Source organism: Fonsecaea pedrosoi (genome assembly GCF_000835455.1).
Source record: "Fonsecaea pedrosoi CBS 271.37 unplaced genomic scaffold supercont1.4, whole genome shotgun sequence".
In the NCBI taxonomy this organism is placed as follows: Eukaryota; Fungi; Ascomycota; class Eurotiomycetes; order Chaetothyriales; family Herpotrichiellaceae; genus Fonsecaea; species Fonsecaea pedrosoi.
Window position 1 is genome coordinate 3,740,709 of NW_013550612.1, and position 23,715 is coordinate 3,764,423.

Consider the following 23,715-nt stretch of genomic DNA (forward strand, 5'->3'; position numbering starts at 1 on the left):
TGACAGAGCAGCGCGGGTCTCTACGCTGATGCTCTACGAGGTTATGATGAATGGATGATTGAGTTTGTGGGCAGCAGGGGGGAGTCGTGAGCTGCTTGTCCTCTTCAATGTGGTCAGAAGGTCATATGAAAGAAGACAGGTTTGCATTGAGCAGCGCATGTCTATGATGCTCTGATCAGAATGTACAGTATTGGCTAGCTGGCCAGACACTTGATCCACACCCAGACTCATCCCTCACATTGACTCTTTGTAGCACGACTTTCAACCACAACGGTGTCCTCGTTCATTCCTGCCGATCATTCGCTTCAAAGCGTCTCAATGCCCTCCACCAACGCATCCAGGCTCCCACCTTCCACTTGCCTTTTGTGCCCGCTGTCCCTTGATCCTTGCACCAGCGCCCTAGCAAGTCCCCCCAATTGTCTGTGTCTCGTTGCCTCTTCCAGCTCCCGACTTTTCTGTCGCGCGACATCAATCACACTCTCGCCCAAATTCGCCAGCCTTGCCACGTTCAGACCGTAGCTGCGGTGCGCCACACCTTCACCTACTTCGTAGAGAAAGGTAATGTTTTCGTCATTCGTCTCGGTGAAACGCATGTGGACGTTTTTGAGTTCTCCGTTCGGAAACCCATCGGCCATGCGGGCCAGCATCTGATAATGGGTGATAAACAGTGTCAAACACTTCCGCTCTCTTAGGAGGTAATCAAGCACGGACGCGGCAATTGCGACACCGTCATGCGTGCTCGTTCCTCTGCCCAATTCATCCAGCACTACCAGACTGCGGCCCGTGGCGAGTTTCAGAATGTCACTTGTTTCGCTGAGTTCGACCATGAAGGTTGATTCACCGGACATCATGTTGTCAAAAGCGCCCATGCGCGTGAAGACCGCGTCTAGAATACCCAGTGTGGCGGACGTCGCCGGAACGAAAGAGCCGATTTGTGCCATTATGGCAATGAGGGCTACAGAACGGACATAGGAAGACTTGCCGCCCATATTGGGCCCTGTCACTAGGAGAGCCCGTGTCGAGTCTTGGGAGATGGAGATGTCATTGGGCACATAAGAATCCATGAGGAGTTGCTCAACCATAGGATGGCGGGCGCCTTGTACTTCGATTCGGGTGTCAGGTGTAAAGCTGGGACGTACGTAGCCTGGCTGGGACGCGATATTTGCTGAAGACAGTAGGCAGTCCAAGGTTGCCAGACTTTGGATTGTGTCGCGGAAAAGCTGATACTTTGTGCTGATGTCGGCTAGCATATCCCTGAAAGCTTCATCACAAGCAGCCGCAAGAGACTCCTTGTGCTGGTCCCTCTCTCGCAGAAGCTTGACGATTTCTGGCGGATGAAACCGAGACACCTTCTTGGTGCCCGAAATCTTTGCCCAGGATGCTGGCACTTTCTTGATCGTGGGAGAGTTGTTTTCAACCTCGATCAGATAATCGATGCCTGCCACAGCCACGTAGTCGACTGGCTTTTTCTTGCCCAACTTCTCGGCGGCAGTTGATCGGAATTGGTCAAGGTCATGCTCAACGCCCGCGATGCCGCATTTGTGTTCCGAAATGGCCTCTGTCTCTGAAGCGTCCTGGAAGAAGGTGTACTTGTCGTCTGACTTGGCAGCTTGAAGATTGATCTTGTCCAGATATCCCACAACCTCTGTCAAGATGACGGGGAGAGAGACCATTGCAGAAGAGATCAGATCCGAGGCGAAGCCAGTAGATGCTGCGTCTGTCACATACGCGAATTCGGTTGCCAACATCTGTAGTGACTGAAGAACGTTTAATAACTCTGGTCGAGTACACTTGCCGTAGTAAATCCGAATAAGGCTCTTCTCCAAGTCGGTTCTAATCTTCGACAACACACGTCTCAATTTGTCCGCCTGCGCGACTTTGTCAGGGTTCAGTAGCTCTTCCACAGCGTTGAGTCGATCTTCAATGCTTTGTACATCTAGCAACGGCCGTCCGACCCACTTCCGTAGCAGCCTGCGGCCGAATTTGGTCTGAGTCCGATCCATCATCCAGTACAGACTACCTTTCGTGGAATGGTCTGTCTGATTCAAGTAGATCTCGAGACTCGTCAGGGTGTTGCCATTGAGCAGCATGTGGGATCGAGCGGAAAACGGCTGGAAATACTTGGCCAGCTGGAAGACATGTTCGAGACCATATTCAGATAAGTGTGTAATCATTGCAGAGAGGCAGATGGACACGTTTTCCGGCAGACCCATGATTTTATCGAAGATTTTCACCGCCTTGTCTGTATCTGATCGGGAGTCTTTGAGCCTTTCCGCATAAAAGGTCGATATGTGGCTGTGTGCTTGAGCTGCCGTTGTCTTCTGCTTCGCGACTCGCTCAACCCGAATCTTGTCGCCGAAAACATTGGTCTTGCTGCCGGAAAGATGGACAACAAGCTTCTCAGTCGCTTTTGAGAGCTCGCCCACGATGAGGAACTCACAGGGGGCAATGTGAAGCAGCCTCGTCTCGATTTCGCTCCGCATGAAACCGTCCTCAAAATCATCGTAAACAATATCGCCTGTGGCAGGTTGGACTGCTACCAGGCCGACGTGGACTTTTTCGTCGTTACCAATGCCTTTGACGTTGACCTCTGTCATGCAAAGTAGAAAGCCAGTCGACGCAGACTGTGGGGCAGGACTTCCTCGACTATCCTCTTCGATACCTTCGATGTCGTCGATATAAGTGCCCTTTGTGTACAGATTCGTGAGCTTCCTCACGAAAGGTGCATTTCTGTTGTCGCCAGCGGCTTTCAATGCTGCAGTCTCAAGTTGTCGGACCACACCAACTTTGTGACCGGCAGCAACTAATCTCTTGACATGCACATGCAGTCGATGAACCGGGATACTTGCAGAGGCAAAACGATCCAGGTGTGCCTCTGATGGATGTTCATCGTATCGATATTTCCCCGGTATACAAACGATGCTGAGTTCTTTGGCCGCGATTCTGGCGTCTTCGCCAAAGAAACGGAACTTGTAACCCACTTCGACCACAAGCAAGGTGTCCATGTGCGCTCTCTTGATCTCTAAAACTTGTTTTTCCATCGGCGTCAACTTATTGCCACTTTTCTTAGTTCGAGAAGTCGACTTAGGTGCCTCATCCACAGGCTCTTCCTCTCCATCTTCATTGTCCTGGTCCGCAGCGTCATCTTCGAGCAGCCGGTTCCGCCGTTTGATTTCGGCGATGCTGTCTGGCTTTCCCAACTTCTTCACAAACTTCCGATGTAGTTCGTCTCTTCGCCTTTTTTCCGCACCACTGACTTCCTCTGTATCCTGGTTTTCTTGCTGAGGGGACGAAGAATAAACGTATTTCGCTGTCCTGTTGGATGCTTGGGAGTCAGTCGTGCCGAGAGTTTGTCCATTGGCAACGACGGGTCTCAGCGGTATAGCATGTTCTTCGTCTTCCACCTCTTCGACATGTCCAGTCTTGTCGTTATCCTCTCCGGCAGGTGTGATGCGGCGTCTCTTGGGTATTGGCAGTACCAGCCCATCATCTTCATCATCCACTTCTGTGGCGATTTGCGGACGATCTTTGGGTGTGGAAGTTGAGGGAGGCCTTTTGAAGAAGGAAGATATCGTCTGCTGCTTCTTCTGTGCAGAAGCCATGGAGGGAAGTCCCACAATCCTGTCTGCAACGAAAAATCTATGGGTTGTTAAAAGTCTCTGTGGGCTGAGAACATCAAAGACAAACCAGGCGTCATTCGAAGAAAGCCACAAATCCGCCAATGATGGTGCGAGATCAGACGCGTAACGCGACGCGTCTCCAGAAGGAACAATTAGAGTGCCATCAATTCGGAGAGCACCTCTGCGAACAAAGATCATCTAACCGTCACACCGAATGAATCTTTGCTCCAGCCATCTACCTTGGTCTCTGGACACTTCCCACACACCTCATTGTTGTCATGCAGGGGACTTGCCACATGACAAACAATCCTCGCTTTGGCGAAGCGCCAACTGCAATTGCAAAATCAACTCCCACTCCGTCCAGCCCGGTCTCTCTGCTGCCCACGAGCCTCCCTTCGACCTTCCCATTGCCGTTGTCGGGTATGACCTTTAGGTGCCTTGTGAGGGCTCGACAGTCCTTCAACCTTAGGAGTGGGACCTCAATACATAGAGGCCAATATTGTCACATGCGGCAAACATGAAACTGATCCACGGATTTGATACGAGGCTTCTCTTCACATTTTGAACGTCAAGGAACAAACGATACCAGCCCTGTCGTTGACCCAGAGCTTGTCCACCTCGGCTATCATACCTGATGGACTATCCATGTGTCAATAATATTGTCAGTGTCGGGCTGATAGAGCCACCGCATGTCGTCAAAGTTGTCAACACTACTCGCATCTACCACCTTCCCCTCGCGCACGAGCTTCTCTCTGTCCGCCATGGGTAATCGCTGGACATTGGTCTTGTTTGTTGCCCAGTCAAAGACTGCATCCACACGTGCCTGACGCAGGGATTGCCAGAACGCCAATACATTCTTGAGCTCCAGTGTCGGCCTCGACTTGAGTAAAAGCAGCAACCGCGTCAGAACGTACACGTCCTCCAAGGCCTGATTCACACCCTGGCCACTGCTTGGGGGCAATGCGTGAGCGGCATCGCCCATGATCAGGACCCTGCCAGCTTTTTCCGAATACCATTTTTTCAACGGTGCCATTCGCATGAAGGGCCACAGAAAGGTTGTGTCGACATATCGACAGACAGCGTCAATGATCCCCTTTGCTGTTGAGCTCTCCCATTTGTCTCGAGTGTTTAGATAGAAATCACGCAGAAACTCTTTGTCCTGCGCAAGCGCTTCCCACACCTCACGGCTACGGTCTTCCATTCTGACCTGCATTGCAACCATGACCATGCTTCCTTCTCGGTCTTCAGGCATCAGGACCAATGCTCCCGGCTTTCCCTGAATCGTGCATGCGCGCTCGTAGTTCTCGTACGGCCACTCAACGGAGTTCCAGGGAATATGGCTCAGGACACCTGCGACTCCCGTGTACTCGGGACCGGGATCGTCTGGACTGACATATTTCCTCACCGAAGAGTGAATCCCATCGGCTCCGATCAACATTCCAACTGATTCAACCCGCCCGCCGACCTTGAAACTGACACCGCCTTCGTCTTCGTTCACTACACCTTCGAACCTCGCCCCCCAACACACCCTGACGCCTCGCTCCCTCACCATGCCCAGCATCGTTTCCACCAAGATTCGCCGCCATAACCGGTGGTTCTTGTACCCGTAGAGTGCCTCGTTGGTGATGAGTGTCTTTCGGGTCGTCTCGTCACGTTCGTTCTTGTACGTGCGATACTCGGAGAGCCAGCATCTCGACGAGATCTGCGCGAGGACACCCAGTGAGTCGAGCACGCGCAGACCGTTGGGCGTGAGGACCACGCCGGATGAGTTGGCCGGGTCGGGGGTGTCGGCGCGGCGGAAGTCGTAGACGGTGATGTTGGAAGGGTCGGAGAGCTGGTGGTGCAAAAGGGACAAAGTGATGGAAAGGCCCGTCAAGCCGGCGCCAATGACGGCAATCGAAGAGCTGGGCGGGGGTGACGCGGTCATTGTTTCTTGCTCTTCGGTGGACACAACAAGCAGGTTTGAGGGAATGGCATGCCTTCCGTCGTTGACGACAACGAAATGCGGGGCGGGGTTTTGACATTCATCTAGTGGCCGGTGCCGACTTGTATAGTTTTCTGACAAGCTCATTCACCCTGACCTTTCTTAATGGTTCATATATGTACTACAAATGTGATCATGACTTCTCCCTCCCGCTCCAACTTGACTGCACCCACCTCTGCCACAGGAAAAGTTACGCTCCTCGTCCTCGGTGCCGGCTGGACGTGGCAATTTCTCGAGCCGCTCCTCAAACAAAAGGCCGACTTTACATATGCGGCCACCACGACCGACGGGCGTGTAGGCACGATCCCTTTCAAATTCAACCAAGATTCGGACAACCTGGAGGACGCCATCAAGCGGCTTCCACTCGCGGACTATGTCTTGATCACCTTCCCATTGAAGGGGAAAGGGCCGTCGAGGAAGCTGGTGAGCACGTACGCAGCGACGCATGGGCAACACTGTGACCGCACGACAAGTGACACACCCGCGATAGTTGATCGGCAAGGCGACGATGAACGGAACGCGCGGGCAGGCGGCATCACTACGACGACGACGATTACAGACACGAAATGGATCCAGCTCGGCAGCACGGGGATATGGACGTCCCCAAATTTCGTCGATAGCCACTCGCCCATTGACCCGTCCAATGAGCGGGGAATCGCAGAGGACGAGCTCACCTCGCTGGGCGGATGCGTGCTGAACCTCGCGGGGTTATATGGCGCACAGAGGCAGCCGGGCAACTGGATCGCGCGGGTGGCAAAGACCAAGGACCAGCTCGGCGAGAAAGGCGCGTTACACCTGATCCACGGGTCGGACGTTGCAGGTGCGGTGGTCGGGGTCATCGAGGCAGATCGCGCGGACACCGACAAGAACGCCAGCGGCGAGCGGTCGCCGACAACAGAGAAGCTGTTTGGCAGGAGATGGATTGTGGCCGACTGCGTCTGCTACGACTGGTGGAGCGTCGTGTGGGATTTCAGCGGGGACTCGAGCGAAGACAGTCACAGAGACAAGGAAGGCGCGGAACAGCAGACGAAACTCGCGGAGAGAAGAAAGCATCGACGTTGGGTCATGGACTTGATGCAGGACAAGGGCGTCAAGGCGCTGCCGAGGCCTCTCGATGCACTGGGTAGGAAGCTGGATGCTCGCGAGTTTTGGCAGGCCGTTGGGCTTCTCCCAGAGAGGACATTGAGGAGATGATTCAGTATCAACGAAGCCAGAAAGGGATTTCACGTCCACGACAGGGAGGCTATTACCTCAAAGTGGCTGTTGACAGTTGCCACGACCAGCGTCGCTCTCTCCGCGTCACTCACGGCACTCTCTGTCACAGTTGATCAAATCGAATGGGAGACACTGATAAGTACGGAGCAGCTGCATTCACTCACAGACAAGAAGACGGGGCTGACCAAGAGGTTACAAGGTCACCTGTACACCTCAGATGATCATCGACAACACCAAGAACAACCACAGAAAAGCACAACGGACGAGGAAGGAATGATCCACAAAAAGACCTTTATAATCACGAGCGAGTCATGCCTTGTGACGCAGGAAAGGCCCAATTTCTGTCTGCGAGCCGATTGCTGCTTGATTTTTGCTGAAGACTGCTTGCTGCCTCTCATGAAACACGTTTCTCTCGTAGAGCTCGACAATATGGTATCCCTAACGCTCCTTCCCGTAAGAGCAGCCTTACAGAGCTCTTGGTCTGATATTCTCAGCGGACTGACACCTGGAACGGTATGTCCCAGCTCATTTCCCAACTCAAGCTGCTATTGACCAGCTTTTCCGTGCTGCCATGCCCAATCCTTCCAAGTAAGTTAGTTGTAGCCTTCCAATGACCTTTCAATTCCATGCTGCAGGAACAGAGCCTCGGACATGCAGCCCAGGCAGTCCCTGCAGCGATATCCCGACATGACATTCATCAACATCTTTCCAACTTTGTGGCTCATGCGCTACCAGGTCTCCTCCAACTTCCTCTTCCTCGTGGTCGTGCTCTCTTGCTGGCGGTATACCTTGATACTATCCCGGCTTCGGAATCCATTCTCTTCCACCGTGCCTGCGGTGCAGTCTGCCGAGAAAATGTTGGACCGATCCGGCAGCCACTCCTTTGCTTCGTTTACAACGATGCCGGTGCATCGGATGATCGCAAAGCGCAGGAGTTCCAGGCTTTCATCTATTCTTTTGGCAATCTTTTCCAGCAATGTTATCATGGTATCATCGGACCAGACACAGATCATATGTTCCTCCTCCTTGAACTGGTATTTGATCGGAACGCTGAGTTTGACGCTGACAGCGGAGCCTTTCACGATCTTCTGCTCGTACAAGCTCATAGTATCAAAGATACTGCTGCCGCAGAACGAAAGCATGGAGTCGTGCAATGGGATACCATATTTCGCATGAATCCTCTCTTGAAGACGTCTTCCAGTATCGTTCTACTGCGCTCTAACACAACCCCACACTGGCATAGGAGATGCAAATTCCTGGTGAGGGAGACGGATGAGAAGGTCGTACTGCATTTCCGTTGGTCGTGCCGAGATGCGGAGAACTGAATCAACAGGACGTGGTAAAGGGCGTTGAGGGTCGTAGTACGGTCCATTCAGTGGCGACTGACTACCGTCAGGTCCGTGAAGACTGTACGAGAAGATCTCCATGTCATTGAAACTCTCTGGTCTGAGGTCTTTGATGGCGGAAACTAACTCACCAACATTACCGCAAAATCTCAAGTCAGGGGCGAGGATGGCAGGTTTTTCCAAGATGACAATGGTCTCCATGTGCGCTCTGTTTGTCATGATCTGAGGGTGGTGGTGAGATGGGCTTTTGCGAGGTAAGGTGAAGCTGAAGGCAAGGTACTGTGAGAGGCTAGCTGTAAGAAGAGATGCCTTGGTCCGAGTCTTGATGTAGTCAGTGGCGTCTTCGTGATGATGAAGTGCCGACAGTGGACAAATGAGCCGCAAGTGAGAGCTCTTTGAGTGTGAGGATGACGGAAGATGGAAGGCGAGTGTTTGACCGATGCCTCAGTCTTCGAAACCCCCCGAGGCTCCAGCGTTGTGCATCACCAGCCAGCCCTCGTACTGACAGAAGTACAAGCGCAACACTAGATCATTTACCTGGTCTGGCTTTACCTGTGTCAATGTTTCTATGCGGCTCCGAAATCAAGCTTCTTCGCCACGCCCTTGAACTTGTTCTCGTCGACAAACCCTGGGGCGGCCACTTCCGCAGCAGCCATTTTCGAAGCGCCGCCGCCTTGCTTGGGAAGGTTCTCCTTGCTGGTCGGCCTAGGGTCGATCCTCCACCACTCATGCTCCAACGCCCCTCTTGCCGTCACTCTCTTCCGTGGATCAAGTTGTAGCATTGCCATGAGGAGATCGACGCCAACCGCCCCTGCCGTTGGGAACATTTGCATGTAGAACGGCTTCTCGCGCACCGGAATTTTCTTTTCAAGGTCGAAATAGTCCCGCAATTTGGAAACTCCTGGCCAGTTCTCTTCGTTTGGTGTTCCTACAGCTTCGCAGATTTTGTCGAGCTGGGCGACTGTTCCTCCACCCGTCGCCAGCACTTCTTGATTAGCCACATCGGCTGCTGCATATGGTCTCCGAATGAGAAGTTCCGCAAAGACCATCCCAATGCTCCACATGTCGACCGCACCACTGTATTGTCTCGCTCCAAACAGCAACTCCGGAGGACGATACCAAAGCGTGATCACCGCAGAAGTCATTTGATAGCGTGGATCACCAAAGGAACGTGCCAGACCAAAATCTGCCAGCTTCACTTCCCCATCCGCGGCAATCAGCAAGTTGTTTGGTTTGATATCTCGATGCAAGATGAAGTTGGAATGGCAATAGTAGATAGCACGACACAGCATTCCCATCCACGCCTTGACATCGGCAGCACCGTAGCTCACCGTCTTGTCGCGGATCAGCTCTTCCAAGTTGCCGTTGGGAAAGTATTCAATGACCATGTTGATATTTTGGTCCTTGGAGGAAAATACGTCTAGCAAGGCAACGATGCTTGGATGTGAGATTTCTTGGAGATATTTGATCTCGCGGATCGTGTCGACATTGAGTCCCTCGCGTTGCTGTGAAGGGTCGACTTTGAACTTTTTGATGGCTACAAGCGTGTTTGGATCTGATCTCAAATGTCCTTTGTAGACAATGGCGTATGTTCCCTCGCCCAGTTTCTTTCCTATGGACCTCATCAGTAAGTTCGGGCACGTCTGGGGACGCAAATCTGATACCAACCTTTGACATACTTGTCGCTGATATCCTCGTTCATCTGCTCGGCCATATCGAAGTCTGCAGGTGGTCGGTGAGCAGGTGGGCCAGGAGCTGAAGATTGAGGTTTGGATATCGATTTCCTCATTGCGAGTGATTTTGCTTTTGATGGCGACATGTTTGCATTTATATTCGATGGCGACCGTGGCATCAAAGGCGACGGAGCGTTTGATGAGGGTGCCATCTTTGGATCGAGCGAGTATGATGTGGGAGCAAGGGGAGCTTGGAAGTGGCAATGGAAGGCCAGGAGCTTTGATATCTGCGATCGTTGTTGATGTTGTGAGCGCAGACTAGGGGTCAAAGGTGCAATTGCAATTCCTGAGGAGAAGATCTATTCGTGTATTCAATCCCGCTACCCATGTAGACTTGCTTGCGCTGGATTTCAAGACAATCGAGTATCGCAACCCCAAGTTGGACGAGGCTCAAATGCAAGCTTGGCATGTTGACTGCGTTTCCATCGCCTGCCGCTTTAATCGTAACCGTACACTTATCCAGGACTCCTGATGGGGACTGGATATGTTCATGACATCTGTTATCGCTTCTCATCCAAAGGACCGCATGCTGAAAGGGCGCTCTATAATTTCAGGAAGAACAGGAAAGACCCAATATTCTGCCCGTGGCAGCAGGTGTTGTACAGGTTGTGAACCCAACCAGTCAAACGCAGGACAATAGACTCCGAACAAGTGTCTTTGCAACAGCAAACTTCCACGTTTGAACATTTACGTCCGGTTGCACATGTAAAGCATTCCCTAAGATCAACCTACAGGAGAGAGGGAGCGCTTTCAACTTCTGTCGCTAGGAGAAGGTATGCTCCGTCGGTCTGGCCAAGTAAGTTGAGTGAACAAGGCAGCGCATCCCCCCTTCCTGTTCTGGAAAAGTGTCCTTGCGGCAACTTTTTCGTCTGCGGTCTGCAGCCATCACATCTCGATCCGTAAACTTCCAATAATAATTCTTGTCTATCTTCAACCGCAACCACGGAACGCTGCAAGCTGGAATCGTCTCGGTCTTGATCTTACAAGTATAGCTGCCTGCAGATGAGGGTCTCTTAGAAACAACGCCTTCGACTATGATCACGCGACAACCTCATGGAGCAATCTCGCTCTTTGCTTCTTCCCTCCTCCGACCGTCTACATCTCTATCAAAATCCATAATACCTCAATCTCACGTCTGCGCGCCATGTCGACGACAATTACACCGCGGCTTGCCTGGTGGCGGCTACATCCCTGCTCCCACACCGTTCGTCCCCGATGTGCCCACCTTCCTCAAACTCATCGGGCGTGAACTCTCCAAGCACGCCAGCAAAATCGAGTCCTGGGAAGAACTCTTCACCTTGACCTCAAATCAGATGAAAACACGCGGCATCGATCCCCCGCGAACACGGAGGTATCTACTCCGTTGGCGAGAGAAGTTTCGGAAAGGGGAGTTTGGGATTGGAGGTGACTTTCAACATGTAAAGGATGGCGTCGCAGAGCTACGGGTCGTCGAAGTACCCAGTCTGAAAAAGGATCCCGTGACAGGAGATCCTATATCGGGCCCCGTCACGATCGGAAGGAGTCCTGGAATGCAGAAGCTGATCGTCAATGTGCCCAATGGGTCCGCCACGTACCAACTGGCTCCAGGACAGACGACCGCGGACCTGAAAAAACCGCATGGCTTTACGTTGAAAAACGGATACATCATCAAGGGCAAGCAGGCACATCCCATTGCAGGCACGCACGGCAGTGGTGTCACAGTCAAGGCGGTCGAAGGGCTATGGGAGCATAAGCGAGGGAGAAAGATCTATGGCGGAGAGAGGAGACGGGCGGAAACCCTGCATAAGATGAGAGTGGAGGAGAACAAGAAGAACGCGAGATAGACGAGGACATGTTGCGGGTCATGGAAAAGTCCAATTGGAGCCTCTTCGAATGGTCCCGTATTTGGACGTCGTATGTACGATAATTGTCGCTTGTATCATACGTTACTGGTCTCGTCACCTTGTACTCGGTACTTGATGGAGTCACAAGTTACCCAGTCACCAAATGTCGACTTTGACTGTGCTCAGGAACGAAGTTTGAGATTGCTGTGCTAGTTCACCACTCTGTAACGGATCTGATGTAGACAGTAGTTACGTTATGAAATTTATGAAGGAGAAGGTGCGAGGTACGAGTAAGGGCTTGCTTGAAGCTTCGATCTAGACTTAAACGGAAGGCAGAACCGCCGCCCTCGAGGAACTACTCCGTAGGTACATATGCTGCTTCCCCTCCGGGGCTCTAAAAATGCGGGTGCAATCGACAGGAACAAGCATGGTGTCCTGCAAATCCAACTTCTCATCCATTGGACGTTTGAGCCCTTGAAGCCATGCATCACCCCCTCCACGCATAGCAGGCGAGGACTTCCGGTCGTCCATGCTTGAACCATGCTCACAGCCTCAGCTCCCAGCAGTGTGAAATCTCGGGAGTTTCAGTTGTGTCTTAGCCGAGTCCGCGATTTCCATTTCCATCTGATCCGAAGAGGAAGTCCTTGTTGACTCTGCATATACGGAGTATAGGCATGCATTGTCAAACATTTGGGCATGCACGGTGGCTTTATTTGCGCCCCAAAGGTCAAAACTCTGGCACAAGACAGGATTTCAGCTACCATCACACTAGCTGAATCCCAAGGGCCAAGGAAGGAAAAATCTCCGACGGCTTCCACGCCTTATACACGTTGAATTTTACCTGTCAAACGACTAGTCATCCCTCTGGATGTACCAGTGAACTTTTTTGCGGATGACAAGAAAGAACTGGACATGCAGTGCACAGTGCTGATTTTATTCATCCCGGTTGGGAATAGCTAAGAAGTGATCAGCATGTTTGATACACAGCTAGAAAATCCGGTTCCAGGAGAGCGGGTTCACTGGACAGGATTAGGAAGATCATTTGCTGATCATTGCCACTTTTCTACGAGGTACTTCCTCGCTAGTGGACCTAGAATGGGCGTGAACGGGCCACCTCAAAGTCCGGCATGTCTCCAGATCATCATCACATACTCCGTATGCAAAGCTGGGTTGTCAACTGCAGACACCTTGTGGTATGGCTGGATCGCTGTTAGGAGTGGCTTTTGAGTTGAGATAGTGCGAACGCAGTTGTGGTTGCAACGGAAAAGGCGTCTTAGACTATCTTTTTCTCACCAGGAGGTCCGTTGCCTGAAAGAGCAGGACACCATCCTCTCACTGACCCTTTGAGCGAAGCAGGTTGGTTGCACGTTGCTGATGGATCAACTCGCCCAAAGCTGTCTCATGGACCGAAATGAAGATGTTCTCGCTTGGTGGAAGCTCAACAACAATCCGACTCGGTTACTGGAGGTGAGCACGGCCAGCTTTGCCAAGCAAATTGATCCAGGGGTAAACGGCCGGGGAAGCATTTGAGAAAGCCACAGTCGAGATTGGCGTCAACAAGGGTGGGGGGCTTTGGTGCCTTAGTGCGGTGATGTTTGTGCAAATTTCTCTGCTCCTCCGAGCTTGGGACACACAGCATGTCATCACCCCAGCTCTTATCAGCTCGTGAGGCTTTGTGTGTCGAACTTTTTTGTCTTCTTAGCAAGTTTCAGAGTCAGGCAAAAAACCCGTTGGTCGGGGGGTGGCCAAAACATGATTCGGCGTGCCGGAACCCGTTGTTTGCCCCTCCCAAGAGTCCAAGGCGTGTTATGCGTGGCGTCTATTCGGCTAACCTTGAGGTTACTTCTGCAGGAAGTTCAGGAGAGCAGCCAAGTCCGTGAAAAGGCAAGGAGAAATTCGAGGGCAGAGAGGCGCGCAGGGCGCTCTATTGGCGGCTGTGTCAGGTGTGGTTGTGGCAGGTATTACAACTTGACAGTTTGAAGTAACTCTGCATGAACACAACAGCTTGTGGTCTGAGAACGGCTTGTGATGATCACAACAGTGGCAGATGAATTCAGGTGATAAAACGTGCCAGAGACCAATAAAATAGCAGAAGTCATAAGAATGCTGACCCTTGAAGGAAAGTGGTTGCAAAGGTCAAGTTCCCGCAGCCGAACCAGCACCGTTCTCACTGGGTGGGACGGGGAGAGATGGGAATGGCTCGTGACAACGGCCCAAGTCGTTGGCCCAATGATGGGGCGGGCAGGGGATAGTGCAATTTGACAGGCTGTTTGGCTGGGCTAGGCTTCGGTGCCTTAGTCGCATGCCGGGTGAGTGAATTGAGGGCGTGGTCCCCCACCAGGAAGGCCTTCACAGGCTTATTGGAGACGGCCATCCGATAGATGGGTCCTTTTTAGCTGCAGCTTGGGCTTGCTGTAGGCGCATGGTGCCCTGTTCCTGTCTCTTAGCGGTGCCCTGCAGGCATCAACGCGCAGCTAAGACATGCACCTTACCAACACGCTTGGACCTTTACATGCTAGTCGGATAATCCCTTTTGAGAAGGCCGACGAAGGCTTAAGCAGCTTTTTCCAGGGCAGAAACCTTAGCATCGACGCCGGCACGGCCCTCGTCAAAGGGAAAACCCTCCTTGCTCTCTTAGTGGTTTGAAGGAGCAACCACACCCCCCCCAGAAAACATCCCTCTTGCGCCTTGTCCCTCGTCGCCCGTCTTTTCTGTCAATTTGGTCAACATCACACTCCTTGTTGACCACCTCTCTGCGGCCGCTGTGTCCAATTGCGTCCAGAAGACCCTCCAAGACCTGCCCTCTCGATGCCACATGCACATCACTGAGGTCGCATGCTCCGGAGCAACCACTGAACGCCGTGGACGTTGTCCCATGCGGACAGGTTTTTCCACCTCCATTTCCCTCGCTCAAAAGCTGCGACACCCTCGGTTTCACCGCCTCAGAAACCAGAGAACAGTGCAGTATACGGGCTTCTGTTTTCTTGGATATCCAGCAACACGCGCGAGATTGTGGGAATACCAGTCTTGATTGGATTTGCGGTCGACGGGTTGCGGACAAGCAAAATCACACAAAGTACAACACCCACCGAGAAGAGACGCTCCAGCAGGTCGATAAACCCCGCATGAGCTGGCTATAGCTATCTGAATATCTACCAATCGTCCCACTCTGCTGGTAGACATGTCTCTACCCGTGCTCTCACGGCCTCTAGCCGACCCGCCGACGGGTGCGCTCCCTCCCATTCCCACCGGCAAACTTCCAAGGAAGAGTTTACCCCAGACCCCTTCCAGACTGAAGGCTCCCTCGAGGACTTCAGCAATACCAACACCGCAGGCTGTGCAATCGGCCACGGAATCCTCGCCCGAAAAACCCTCGGGAATACCTGCAAAGGCTGTACGAAAAACTGTTAGCATTGGCTCTTTTCCACAACCGCCAAATGCTGGCTCGCGTCCGCCTACTTCGGCCTCAATGACCTCGATCACGTCAACAAAAAAGAGGGTCTCTGATGGCGGACACAGTACGCCAAATGCCTCAGTCAGATCCAAGAAATCTCCCAGAACTAGCGTCGCCGCGAGCTTTCGTTCATCTCAAACTCCCAGTCTCTTGAACTCGGCCGGTGATGGAATGACCATTTCGGCCAAGTTTGGAAAGAGAACATCAGACGCACAATCGAGCGTCCATTCTCCACCTCAGAGTCGGAGCTCATCGGCCAATGGATCTTACTCAACTAGCGCCACGACAATCGAAGAAGGCGAGGAGGACAGTCGAGGTCGGACGAAAGAACTGGACGAAGGCCTGGCTGAATCGAAACGAAATTCAAAGGGGAAAGAGGTCAAAGGCAACGTCATTGTGAGCGTCCGTGTCCGCCCCGACGCAGGGGCACAAAACAATGCTCAAACCGAAGGAGAGTGGATGGTGGACGGCCGAAGAGGTCTGGTTGCGTATCGCGGAAAAGAAGGCGGGGATTATCATCTCGATAACGTTTTCACCACACACGACGATAACGCCAAAGTCTACGATGCCGCAGCCAAACGGCTGGTACGTCGAGTCATGGAAGGTTATCATGGGACCGTGTTTGCGTACGGCATGACAGGGACCGGCAAGACATTTTCAATGCAGGGAACTATGAGCAGCCCTGGTGTAATTCCACTGGCAATCACCGATATCTTTTCCTACATCAGAGAGACGCCACACCGCGAATTCCTCTTGCGAGTCAGCTACCTCGAGATCTACAACGAGAAAATTCACGACTTGTTGGCCGTGCCCGTCGGCGGAGGTGTCGCCCAGCAACAAGAAGAAATCAAGCTGCGTGAAGACAGCAAACGCGGTGTATACGCCACGCCTTTGAAGGAAGAGATTGTACAGAGCCCAACCCAGCTGCTGCGGGTGATCCATCGAGGTGACACCGCTCGTCGTACTGGAAGCACCCAATTCAATGCGCGAAGTTCTCGAAGTCACGCAGTGGTTCAGATCGTGGTTGAGAGCCGAGAGCGAATACCCGGATCAGGTTCCTTACAGGAAAATGGAAAACGTGTAGCCATGCTGCCTGGTGGTGTTCGAGTCTCGACGCTCAGCTTGATCGATCTTGCAGGGTCAGAGCGAGCGGCTGAGGACAAGGAACGCCGTGCCGAGGGAGCCCACATCAACAAGTCTCTATTGACCTTGGGGACGGTCATCGCCAAACTGTCGGGCAATCGCGACAAGAACGGCAATCCCACAGACAAGGACGGAAAGCACCTACCGTACCGAGACAGCAAGCTCACCCGCTTGCTCCAGCCCGCACTCTCCGGGAATTCGCTGGTCTCGATTCTGTGCACCATCCAAATTGGAGCTGGGTTGACAACAGCAGGCAGCAACCACACGGGTGAAACGCTAAACACACTGAAATTCGCCGCTCGTGCAAAGAACAATATTGTCAGCCATGCTAAGCGAGCCGCGGAGGAGCTGGGCAGCGTCAATGCAGGTCTCTTGGAACGTTATCGAGCTGAAATAGCAAACCTCCGCTCTCAGCTAGAGGGACAGCAAAAGTCTGCCGCGGAGAAGGAAGAGCGGCAACTAGAGAAAGAAGCCGAGCAACGCCACGAGGAACAGATGCTGGAAATGCAATTGGCCCGCACGGCCCTCAAGGAGCGAATCGAGCATCTGAACCGTCTGATTCTGTGTTCCAAGTCGACTGGCGTTAATAGCGGCACAGTTTCGGCCTTGGGTATGCACTCGCGGCTCTCTGGAGGCACTGAATATGCGGGTTCACGGTCGGTGCGGTCGTCAGCCAGCCAATCGACTCTAGGCGTAACACCAAGTCTCGGTCGACATCCGTCGGTGGCTTCCTTGGGAGGGGTGGCCTCGGCTTCCGGGCATCTTTCGTTTTCGGCGGTCCCAGACGAGGACGAAGAGGGCAGCACCGACTTTGGCGAGGGGAGAGCGTCTTTGCAGGCTCAGGTACGCGCTCTGCAGGCCGATCTGCAGGACAAGACACGGTACATTTCGACTCTGGAGAAGAGACTGCTGCAGGCGCGGCGCTCCAGCCACTCCCGAGTATCGATGGCGTTTAACAAACCCGCGGGCGACGAAGGTGAAGTACAAAGACGACTGGACGAGAAGGATGCAATGATCGCAGACCTGCAGAAGACTGTTGCCGCCCTTCGATCTGCGGTGCGGAAGCGCGAGGTTGCCGAGCTGACGCCCGAGACATCCTCTTCCGAGTTCAAGCAGAACCGTGCACAAGCAGGACACCAGAGCAACAGTAGCAACAGTAGCTCTCAGCTCAGCGTCTCCACCCAGCCGGTGTTGTCCAGTGGACCACGGTCGCCACTGACGACTAGTCCCATGACCATTCTTTCCCCTCAAAAAGCCATGGACAAGAAGCGCAAGACGGTGGACGAAATGTCGCGGATGCTGGACGAAATGATCCAGGACAAGGTCGAGAGTGGCCAGCTGAACCGGCGGTCGTCATCGGTGCGGGTTCCCGACCGAGGCTCGTCTTCGGCGCGCCGCCATTCACGACGACTCTCGATGACGGGTAGCAACGGTGCTACAGTGGGAAGTATGGTAGCATCGCTGAGAGAGGAAAACTCGGTTGAAGAAGCAAAGGATCCGAGTTGAAGCGAAGTTTGTTTTTATTATCACGATTGATGACACGACTGCTGTACTTTTTTTCTCTTTGTTTTCGGGCGCAATTCCCCTGACAGGACAATGGCGGCAAGCATGAAAAGGAGTTGAGACCGCCCAACAGGGACGAGATCCACGGAGCATGATTGATTTTAATATGGGCGACGCGGCTGTTTGACCACCTATTTTCTGGGCTTTTTGTTTCTCCAGCACGTTACATTTCTTTGGAGCTTCGACAGCAATTCTGTTCCTTGAGCGGGACATTGTGGGATTTACTATGTTTGACAAAAAGCCGGTGGGGAAAGAAGGATATCCTCAAGGAAGCAATTCCAGGACAAAAGATGCATCCATGCTACAGGACAGACAGATACAGATACCCCCTTTCATAGAAGTTGTTATAGGTACAAACTGGTGTATTTTTGGGGCGGATGACGACGAGGCTGGCTGGCAGCTGGCGAGTCGTGTCCATGTCACGTGTGTGTATGTACTTAGCCGAAACTCTGGAGATTCGCTCCTTCCGACTGGTGAGGCTCAGTCTGGGGCAAATCCAAGCACTTTTGTGTCACTGGGCCACCCGGTGTTTCAGATTCTGCACCAACAGCCAGCGTCAAGACTTGGGTCCCTTGTATTCAGCTTCGCTCTTTCCTTTTCAACTCTTCTCTCTCCTTGTCGTTGCTTTCAACTTTAATATTATCCGCATCACCCGCCGGGAGGGACTGCGGCTCGTCGGCGCCCATCAGTGCCATCACGAGTTCATTCATTCAATTGGGGCCACAACAGATCGCACGATACTCTAGCTGCTGTGCAGGTGGGAAGGGATCAGCGGTGCCGTCGTCTTATTCTTTGTTTCTTATTTTTGTCTTTCTCTTTGTGTTTTTTCTTCCAGCCAACTAACGGCAGCCACCCTTGTTTTTTTGTCTTTGTTCGCAGGACACACCGCTGGGCGTTGTTCGTCACACTTTTTCTTGTCGTTTCATGTCCATCTAGACACATAGACTTGTATCGAGCATAGCGTTGGAATTTTTGGTGTCCCATTGCATGTCATCTGAGGTACATCGCTCAGCACACTCAACCTCGGCCTGCACCAATGCTTGAATGAGGACTCCATCACCCGCACCAAGTCATGCCGAACAGCAGCAACGCAAGAAGAAGATGCTCCTGTCCAGTCGTGCCAGTCCCCCGAAACCCCTGCGGGTTGGTCCTCCAGGCCAATATCTCTCCATCAGACATTTCCTCCCTTCCACCCCGATCCCTTCGCCGTCTCTGCCGTCCATCCTCCCCCGGCACGGCAAGAAACCACCCAAGCTCAACTCACGCAAGATCGTCCGCAGCCTCTTCTGGCTTGCCTTGATTATTGGGGTCTACTATCTCTTCTCTTTCGGCCGAAGGAAGTCCCACCAGCTCGCCAGGCTGACCTTTCTGACCTCGCTGGGCAAGGTCTATGAAATCGTCGAAGCCTCGGAGCTGCCCGACTATCCGACCCCGCTGGCACTGACTGATGCAAAGGGAAAACACCATTGGACAATATCCATCCCGCAAAACCTACCCTTCCCTCTGCCCTACACGGATTATGCCGACATCTGCTCGCAAGTCGACGAGGTAGCCCAGCACGTCGCCGGCCCACGCCATAAATCACAGGCAAACGACTACTACCGGGATGATCCCAACTTTATCGACGTTCAAGAAGCGCAGGAACAGCATTTCCTCCCCGCTGAAACCCATTCGTCACCCCACAAAAACGAAAACAGTCTGCCCGTCTGTGAGAGGTCTTTGACATACGTCCTCGATGCCGCCGATGCAGGCCTCGGGTCGACCCTTCTAGGCTTGTGGCTATCGTACGGGCTCGCTCGCCGCGAAGGTCGCGCCTTCTTCATCGACGACACCCATTTCCCCTACGGCAAGTACAGCACGTTCTTCGCCTCGAAGCCCTCTCCATCTTGCCGCTTACCGAGCCCTTCGCAGCGGGTGCCATGTCCGCACCAGGCAAAGCATCTAGTTGTGTCCGCTGCCACGACAAGCTGGATTTTTGGGCAGTCTTTCCACGATCATTTTTCTCAAAGGGAGATCTTTGACATGGCAAGGGATGGGTATGAGGCCCTCTTTGAACTTCGGCCGCAAGATGAACAATACATTCTCAACCGCGTCGAAAAAATCCGAAAGGATGTCGATCCGACCACCGTCGCCGCGTCGGACCTAGAAGAGTATGACGAGATGTATGATATACCACCGGAGAACGGTTTGGTGGGGATTCACATTCGGCGCGGCGATCGGCACCCTTTCAGCCTCGCGTACTCGCAAAATTATCTTCCCCCAGAAATGTACATGGCTACCGCTATGAAGCTCGTGGGTCAATCTTCCCAGTGGAAATTCCTGGTGGCCTCGGACGACGCAGATATGTACGACCACATCGACCTGCCCAACACCTTGAGGGCACAGGAACGGATTTCCCTCGCCTCGAAGAAGAAGTTGGCCAGCATGGGCCAAGGCGGTGGCTTAGGTTGGGAAGGCGGGTTTTTTAAAGATGTCTTCTGGGGCTTGGGTTTGCCAGAGGATGTGAAGGAGCGGAAAAAATGGGGTAGCCCTATGCCTATGAAGGCCAAGCACAGGTTTGGCGAGAAAGACGACGACGGCAGGGAGAAGCGAGTCCATCATCACGACGCCAAGCATTCCAGCGGGCCACGGAGAGATGGAGCTGATGATGTGGTCAATGCCGGTACGCTGGGAGAGCGTGATTATCGGACACATCCGACCACAGAAGCCCTTCAGCTGAGGGAACTCCTCGGCCGAGCATACTTGTTGGACTTGGCCGTATTGGCCCAAAGTGACAAGGTGGTTTGTGGTGTGTCGGCCAACGCGTGTCGGATCTTGGCCGTCATGCTGGGATGGGAAAGAAGTTTTGAACGGAAAGACTGGCACAATGTGGACGGTAGTTATCAGTGGCGGGTCCTCGACTATTGACTTGGATGTCCTGGTAGAATGTGATTGTGAACTCCAGAGATCCGGTGACGTCGTTCCGACATTTATGAAGTGAAATGAATTTATGTCAGAGTGTAGGAGTCAATGCGGGGTTAGAGAAGCCACACGACCAACGTGTTTCTTGGCGTGTTCCGTAGACGAGCATACGAACTATGCTCCCGAGTACCCTGTAGTAATTACAATTGCCTCGGTCACGGCCTCGCTTCCCTGCATCGTCGCTTCCTCGTGTTCCACTGATGCAAGACACAAGCCACGCGATCTTGACACCAAACTGCAAACTGCAGTTACGTCCGCGATCGCCAATGGAAGCTCCGTCTCAACTCGGATTCAAGAGTTATGCTGATTAGGTCCTTTTCATATAATGGACGACACCCCCTGAACAAGTCTACCGCACCCATGGCGCAGAGATCTTGCCACCCTTCACCCACACCGCAATAACTCGCCCGCTCGTAGGCTGCCACGCTGTCTTGTCGTCATGGCCCTCGCTCGTAAGTGTGTCGCTGATCAACCTGAAGCAATCCAAGACCATGGAAATCTGACCATCACAATTCAATCTCAGTGCCAGCATCTACCGCCGCCCTTGTCGCACCGACTGCTCTGGCCGGACTGGCTTACCTCAATGCTCGCTGGCGAGTCTCGGTCGACTTGGAGCTCATCCTGAGTCTAGTTGCTTCTCAGCGAGCCTTTGCGAAAAGAGAGGCTGCGGATCGTGTCAGTTCCTTCTACCTCCTCGAGGAGCATGCGCATAAGCCAAAGGTTGCGGACAAGGTCTTTATCATCTACCAGGGAAAGAGATGGACCTTCAAACAGACATACGACATGGTGCTGCGCTATGCGGGATACCTGCACAGCACTCATTCCATCCTGCCAGGGGAGATCGTCGCCCTGGACTTTATGAACTCCCCTCAATTCCTCTTCTTGACCATGGCTTTGTGGTCTCTGGGCGCCATACCGGCCTTTATCAACTACAACCTGACCTCCGCCTCGTTTGTCCACAGCGTCAAGACATCCTCTGCAAGACTTTTGATTGTTGATCCTGAGGTCGCCCCCAAGGTCCTGACCGAGGAGGCAAAAACCAGTTTCTCCGCCCCCAATTTTCGCAACAACTCTTTCCCTCTGGAGGTGGTGGTTTTGACATCCGGCCTTCAATCGTCGCTGGAGTACTTTCCTCCCCATCGTGCACCCGACACTGCTCGGTCTGGCGTGGTCGGTCGTGGCCCATGTGCCCTGATTTCGACGTCGGGAACGACTGGCCTCCCAAAGGCTGCAATCGTGTCGTGGGAGCGCACCGCCGTGGGCTCCGGTCTCGTTGCACGTTGGCTAAATCTTCATCCCGTCACATCATCTAACCCGGACAGGTACTACACGTCCATGCCGCTGTATCACGCGTCCGCCTTTCAATTAGGCTTCCACTGCTGTCTCATCCGAGCGTGTACATTGGTGATAGGTCGGAAATTCTCTGCTTCAAACTTTTGGGACGAGGTGGCTGCAGCGGACGCCACGGCAATACAATATGTCGGAGAAACCCTGCGGTACCTCCTTGCCGTGCCACCCAAGCCACATGACCGCACAAAACACAGAGTGCGTCTCGCGTTCGGTAACGGCCTTCGGCCAGATGTATGGGACAAGTTCCGTGCACGGTTCGGCATTGAGACAGTGGCCGAGTTCTACGGCGCCACTGAATCTGCCGGAGCGAGCTTCAATCTTTCACGCAACACGTTCTCGTCGGGCGCCATCGGCCAAGCTGGTCTCCTGGGCAATCTGCTCATGAAGTTGAGGCAGACCATTGTAAAAGTGGACTGGGAAACAGAAGCACCTTACCGAGACCCCAAGACAGGGCTTTGCATTCCCGTACCTCGGGGTGAACCAGGCGAACTCCTCTACAAGGTCGACGCTGCAGACATTGGTGACAAATACCAGGGGTATTTTGGCAACAAGAAGGCCAGTGACACGAAGATCTTGAGAGACGTGCTGAAGAAGGGAGATGCTTGGTTCCGTTCGGGAGACGTGATCAAGCTCGACAAAGAGGGACGCACCTGGTTTATGGACCGAATAGGCGATACATTCCGCTGGCGTAGTGAGAATGTGTCAACCGCCGAGGTAGCCCAAGTCCTAGGTGAACACCCACATGTTCTTGAAGCCAATGTTTACGGGGTGGAAATCCCGCATCATGAGGGCCGCGCCGGGTGTGCAGCCGTCTTGCTCAGAGACGTTGACTCCAACACGACACCCATCCCGGACGCACTCCTCGAAAGCCTGGCCACCTACGCGAGGAACAGCTTGCCCAAATATGCGGTGCCCGTGTTCCTTCGCGTAGTGACACAAGTCATGGCGACGGGGAACAATAAACAGCAAAAACATGTGCTCAGACAGGAAGGCGTAGATCCTGACAAAGTCGGCCACAACAGGGTGTTCTTTTTGAGGCCCGACAGTCAGAGATACGAACCTTTTGGAAGAAAAGAATGGGAAAATGTCAAGGGTGGCAAGGTGAAATTGTGACACGATCAAAGGGGTAGTGAGAAGCAGCATTGCAGAGAACTCATCTCGCGCAGAGACGCTTCCCGCTTCGCCTTGTTGATTTACATGGGTGGCAAGCTGAGAGCGCTTTATAAGACCATGATACCCCCTCTCTAGATGTACTCGGGCGTACAGAAGAATGATCTACCAACCCGCACAGGCACACGCTGTTTCATGACCTAGTCCTAAAGCTCTTTCTAAAGCAGACCTGACCGTTGACGTTGGCGTGGCACGGTGGGATCGAATGAGACACGAAAACTGAGAAAGCATTTTTCCAACCAAAAATTTGCATTGACAAGAGACCAAAAAACTTTCGGGTGGTGCGGCAGCGCAAAGCACAGTCGGATCTGCTGCGCCTTACGCGTCGCATCGCGCGTGTGTGTATGTCGATC

At 53.1% G+C, this 23,715-nt stretch overlaps 9 protein-coding genes across 9 annotated transcripts; 5 read left to right on the forward strand and 4 right to left on the reverse strand.

The window, feature by feature from the left end:
• Positions 1-305: 305 nt before the first annotated feature.
• On the reverse strand, positions 306-3,602 carry Z517_07153 (uncharacterized protein; the record flags this gene model as incomplete). The annotated part of the gene is made up of 1 exon (XM_013428891.1): positions 306-3,602. One exon carries the CDS (start codon positions 3,600-3,602, stop codon positions 306-308), a length of 3,297 nt encoding a protein of 1,098 aa, XP_013284345.1.
• Positions 3,603-4,245: 643 nt separating this feature from the next.
• Z517_07154 (uncharacterized protein) lies at positions 4,246-5,547 on the reverse strand (the record flags this gene model as incomplete). The annotated part of the gene is made up of 1 exon (XM_013428892.1): positions 4,246-5,547. One exon carries the CDS (start codon positions 5,545-5,547, stop codon positions 4,246-4,248), a length of 1,302 nt encoding a protein of 433 aa, XP_013284346.1.
• A 192-nt stretch (positions 5,548-5,739) lies between these two features.
• Positions 5,740-6,798, forward strand: Z517_07155 (uncharacterized protein; the record flags this gene model as incomplete). The annotated part of the gene is made up of 1 exon (XM_013428893.1): positions 5,740-6,798. The coding sequence occupies one exon, from the start codon at positions 5,740-5,742 to the stop codon at positions 6,796-6,798; it is 1,059 nt and encodes a 352-aa protein (XP_013284347.1).
• Positions 6,799-7,547: 749 nt separating this feature from the next.
• Z517_07156 (uncharacterized protein) lies at positions 7,548-8,384 on the reverse strand (the record flags this gene model as incomplete). The annotated part of the gene is made up of 2 exons (XM_013428894.1): positions 7,548-7,941; positions 8,053-8,384. The coding sequence occupies 2 exons, from the start codon at positions 8,382-8,384 to the stop codon at positions 7,548-7,550; spliced, it is 726 nt and encodes a 241-aa protein (XP_013284348.1).
• A 347-nt stretch (positions 8,385-8,731) lies between these two features.
• On the reverse strand, positions 8,732-10,050 carry Z517_07157 (uncharacterized protein; the record flags this gene model as incomplete). Its single annotated transcript, XM_013428895.1, has 2 exons — positions 8,732-9,777; positions 9,834-10,050. The coding sequence occupies 2 exons, from the start codon at positions 10,048-10,050 to the stop codon at positions 8,732-8,734; spliced, it is 1,263 nt and encodes a 420-aa protein (XP_013284349.1).
• An 882-nt stretch (positions 10,051-10,932) lies between these two features.
• On the forward strand, positions 10,933-11,721 carry Z517_07158 (uncharacterized protein; the record flags this gene model as incomplete). Its single annotated transcript, XM_013428896.1, has 1 exon — positions 10,933-11,721. One exon carries the CDS (start codon positions 10,933-10,935, stop codon positions 11,719-11,721), a length of 789 nt encoding a protein of 262 aa, XP_013284350.1.
• Positions 11,722-14,902: 3,181 nt separating this feature from the next.
• Positions 14,903-17,824, forward strand: Z517_07159 (uncharacterized protein; the record flags this gene model as incomplete). Its single annotated transcript, XM_013428897.1, has 1 exon — positions 14,903-17,824. One exon carries the CDS (start codon positions 14,903-14,905, stop codon positions 17,822-17,824), a length of 2,922 nt encoding a protein of 973 aa, XP_013284351.1.
• A 1,101-nt stretch (positions 17,825-18,925) lies between these two features.
• On the forward strand, positions 18,926-20,788 carry Z517_07160 (uncharacterized protein; the record flags this gene model as incomplete). The annotated part of the gene is made up of 1 exon (XM_013428898.1): positions 18,926-20,788. One exon carries the CDS (start codon positions 18,926-18,928, stop codon positions 20,786-20,788), a length of 1,863 nt encoding a protein of 620 aa, XP_013284352.1.
• A 493-nt stretch (positions 20,789-21,281) lies between these two features.
• Positions 21,282-23,305, forward strand: Z517_07161 (uncharacterized protein; the record flags this gene model as incomplete). The annotated part of the gene is made up of 2 exons (XM_013428899.1): positions 21,282-21,294; positions 21,366-23,305. The coding sequence occupies 2 exons, from the start codon at positions 21,282-21,284 to the stop codon at positions 23,303-23,305; spliced, it is 1,953 nt and encodes a 650-aa protein (XP_013284353.1).
• Positions 23,306-23,715: the final 410 nt, after the last annotated feature.